This window comes from Arachis duranensis, chromosome 6 (assembly GCF_000817695.3).
Source record: "Arachis duranensis cultivar V14167 chromosome 6, aradu.V14167.gnm2.J7QH, whole genome shotgun sequence".
Taxonomy (NCBI): Eukaryota; Viridiplantae; Streptophyta; class Magnoliopsida; order Fabales; family Fabaceae; genus Arachis; species Arachis duranensis.
Window position 1 is genome coordinate 38,416,708 of NC_029777.3, and position 4,048 is coordinate 38,420,755.

General features: G+C 40.8%; 1 protein-coding gene across 1 annotated transcript; it reads left to right on the top strand.

Moving 5' to 3' along the window:
• The first annotated feature begins 610 nt into the window (after window positions 1-610).
• LOC107493595 (uncharacterized) lies at window positions 611-3,527 on the top strand. The gene is made up of 4 exons (XM_016114666.1): window positions 611-1,952; window positions 2,509-2,657; window positions 2,751-2,930; window positions 3,033-3,527. Exons 1-4 carry the CDS (start codon window positions 611-613, stop codon window positions 3,525-3,527), a joined length of 2,166 nt encoding a protein of 721 aa, XP_015970152.1.
• The last annotated feature ends 521 nt before the right edge of the window (window positions 3,528-4,048 follow it).

Here is a 4,048-nt window from a genome sequence, read left to right on the forward strand (position 1 = left end):
CACTCATCAAAACACCTCAGAGAGATATCACCAACATCTATCTAGCCAACCTTCTCAACCACCTAATCTCAACCCACCATCATCCACAGATGATAGGCTTTCAAAGATTGAAGGTCTACTCAAAATTTTATGCAAGGATATTCAAGATAGTAAAGATTTTCGGGAAGAAGTGCAGTCTAACATGCAGAATCAAGATGCTGCCATCAAGAAACTGGAAACACAGATTAAATTCTTATTCAAGCAAACCCCTGGGCACAACAATTGCAGCAATATTAACTCAATACAAAGGGAAGAATGTCAGGCCATCACCCTCAGGAGTGGGAAGGAATTGAAGGAGACCCACAAGAAACCACCAGAGAAAGAATTGGATGAAGAAAACAAAGGACATGAGGAATCTCACACCTCAATCCCCAAGTCACATCAAGAAAGAGAAGTACCCAATCCATGCCTCTCAAAGGCCCCATACCCACAGCAGTTGCAATTAAAGAAGAAGGGAGAGGACAACCAATTCTCAAGATTCTTGGAGATCTTCAAGAAATTACAAATAAACATACCCTTTGCTGAAGCAATCGAGCAAATGCCACTCTATGCCAAGTTCTTGAAGGAGTTGATGACCAAAAAGAGAAGCTGGAAGAATAATGAGACTGTGGTACTTACAGAAGAATGCAGCGCCATCATCCAACACAAATTGCCTCAAAAATTGAAGGATCCTGGGAGTTTCCAAATCCCCTGTATCATTAGAGAAATCACTGTGGAAAAGGCCTTATGTGATCTAGGAGCCAGCATAAACCTAATGTCTCTAGCAATGATGAAAAAGATGAAGATTGAAGAAGCCAAACCAACAAGAATGGCCCTCCAACTAGCAGATAGGTCATTCAAATTTCCCCATGGGCTAGTAGAAGACTTGTTGGTGAAGGTGGGAGACTTTATTTTCCCAGCAGATTTCGTAGTACTAGACTTGGAAGAAGGAGCTAAGACCTCCATCATCCTGGGGAGGCCATTTTTAGCCACTGCCGGAGCCATTATTGATGTCCAAAAGGGTGAACTTGTCCTCAGATTACATGAGGAGAAAATGACATTCAATGTGTTTAAGGCCATGAGATACCCACATGACTTATTGGGAGAATGTATGAGGCTGGACTCAGTAGAAGCTTTGGTACAAGAAACTCTTGAAGAAGAGCTTGAAGCATCAACAGAAGAGGAATTAGCAACAAGCGAAAAAGCTGCAGCCGCTGAAATACATGTTCAAAGTGGGCTAGAAGAGAAGGAGGAAAGAAAAGAAGCACCCAAATTGGAGCTTAAGGCACTGCCAACCACTCTTAAGTATGCATACTTGGGAGAAAATAAAAGCTATCCAGTAATCATAAATTCAGCTCTCAGCCAAGAACAAGAGGAAGAGTTGCTTCAAGTCTTACGACGGCATAAAGATGCGATTGGATGGACACTTGCTGACTTGATGGGAATTAGTTCAGCCATATGCATGCATAAAATACTCATAGAAGAAGGTGCCAGACCTTCCATTCATCCCCAAAGAAGGTTAAATCCATCAATGAAAGAAGTAGTGCAGAAAGAAGTCATGAAGTTGTGGCAGGGAGGAGTAATCTATCCAATCTCAGACAGCCAATGGGTCAGTCCAGTTCAAGTGGTTCCCAAGAAAGGGGGAATCACTGTGGTGCCCAATGAAAGGAACGAGCTAATCCCTACAAGAACCATTACAGGCTGGAGAATGTGTATTGACTACAGGAAGCTTAATGAGGCCACAAGAAAAGATCATTTCCCACTCCCCTTCATGGACCAAATGTTGGAAAGACTTGCGGGACATGCATATTATTGTTTTCTAGATGGGTATTCAAGATACAACCAAATAGTGGTTGATCCAAGAGACCAAGAGAAAACATCATTCACTTGCCTATATAGAGTGTTTGCCTACAGGCGCATGCCATTCGAGCTATGTAATGCACCCGCAACCTTCCAACGCTGCATGCTCTCCATCTTCTCAGATATAATAGAGAAGTTCATTGAAGTTTTCATGGATGACTTCTCAATATTTGGAGATTCCTTCCCTAGTTGCCTAACCCATCTTGCCTTGGTTTTGGAAAGATGTCAAGAAACCAACTTAGTCTTGAACTGGGAAAAATGTCACTTCATGGTGACAGAGGGAATAGTTCTTGGCCATAAAGTTTCTAATCAAGGCATTGAGGTAGACAGAGTAAAGGTGGAGCTAATTGAAAAGTTACCTCCACCCAGTGATGTCAAGGCAATTAAGAGTTTTTTTGGGGCATGCTGGCTTTTATAGAAGGTTTATTAAAGATTTTTTAAAGATAGCCAAGCCCTTAAGCAATCTCTTAATGTCTGATACACCATTTGATTTTGATGAGAAATGCATGCTAGCATTTGAAAACTTGAAAAAGAAATTATCCTCTACTACTATCATTTCCCCGCCTGATTGGAACTTACCCTTTGAATTGATGTGTGATGCATATGATTTTGCACTTGGGGCCGTGTTAGGGCAGAGGAAAGACAATTTAGTCCATGTGATATGCTATGCTAGCGAAGTCCTCAATTATGCTCAAAGAAACTATACCACTACTGAAAAGGAGTTGCTAGCAATAGTTTTTGCATGTGACAAGTTCAGATCATATCTCATTGGTGCTAAAGTGATTATTTTCACAGATCATACAGCACTTAAATATTTATTTGCCAAGCAAGAATCAAAACCAAGACTAATAAGATGGATCTTATTGTTGTAGGAATTCAATATTGAAATCAGAGACAAGAAAGGAGTGGAGAATAAGGTAGCAGATCACTTATCCAGAATCCATCATGAGGAAGGTGGAACACATGATACAAGTGTGAACGAGCTCTTCCCTGATGAGCAATTGATGACAATTCACAAAGCACCATGGTTTGCAGACATTGCCAACTTCAAGGCAACCGAGGCTCTAGCTCCAAGGATCAATAAACATAAAAAAAGAAAGCTCATAAATGATGCAAAATATTTTGTCTGGGATGAGCCATATCTCTTCAAGAAGTGTTCAGATGGAATCCTTAGAAGATGTGTCTCAGAAGAAGAAGGACGAGAGGTCCTATGGAATTGCCACGGCTCATGCTATGGAGGCCATTTTGGAGGGGACAAAACTGCAACAAAGGTGTTACAAAGCGGATTCTTTTGGCCCACCCTTTTTAAGGATGCTAAAGAACTAGTAAAGAGCTGCAATGATTGCCAAAGATCTGGAAACTTGCCCAAAGGAAATGAGATGCCACAAAATTTCATCCTGGAATTGGAACTGATTGATGTGTGGGGAATCGATTTCATGGGACCATTCCCAACCTCATACTCAAACAAGTACATCTTGGTAGTAGTGGATTACATTTCCAAGTGGGTAGAGGCTATTGCCACTCTAATGAATGATAACAAGATGGTCATGAACTTCCTCAGGAAGAACATCTTTAGCCGTTTTGGAGTCCCCAGAGCACTTATCAGTGATGGAGGGAGTCATTTTTGTAATAGACCATATACTTTCTAATATGACATTTCTATGGTCTATAGAATCTTTGAGAAAGACTTCTTTTTATTTTTCATAAGAAAGAAAAGACTTACTATCTGTGGGACGTAAAACATAAGGTTGCCACACCTTATCATCCCCAAACAAGTGGGCAAACTGAGATATCCAACCGAGAGCTAAAAAGAATTTTGGAAAAGATTGTAGGTGCATCAAGAAAGGATTGGGCGAAGAAGCTAGATGATGCTCTTTGGGCATACCGAACAGCATTCAAAACACAAATTGGAATGTCCCCATATCAACTGGTGTATGGGAAAGCATGTTATTTACCGCTGGAGCTGGAACACAAAGCTCTCTGGGCTCTCAAGATACTAAATTTTGACAGCATTACTACTGGTGCAAAGAGGATCTTACAGTTGCAAGAGATGGAGGAATTTAGATCACAAGCCTATGAAAATGCCAAGATTTATAAAGAAAAAGCAAAGAGAAGACATGACATGCATATTGCACCCTGGAGTTTTGAAAAAGGGCAACAAGTACTTCTC

Excerpts from the sequence above, each read along its gene's own strand:
- LOC107493595 (XM_016114666.1), top strand. The coding sequence starts at position 611 with ATGACCAAAAAGAGAAGCTGGAAGAATAATGAGACTGTGGTACTTACA. Across the intron at positions 1,953-2,508 it reads GCGCATGCCATTCGAGCTAT|GGCAGAGGAAAGACAATTTA; the intron begins GTAATGCACCCG and ends GGGCCGTGTTAG. Across the intron at positions 2,658-2,750 it reads CATATCTCATTGGTGCTAAA|GAATTCAATATTGAAATCAG; the intron begins GTGATTATTTTC and ends TTATTGTTGTAG.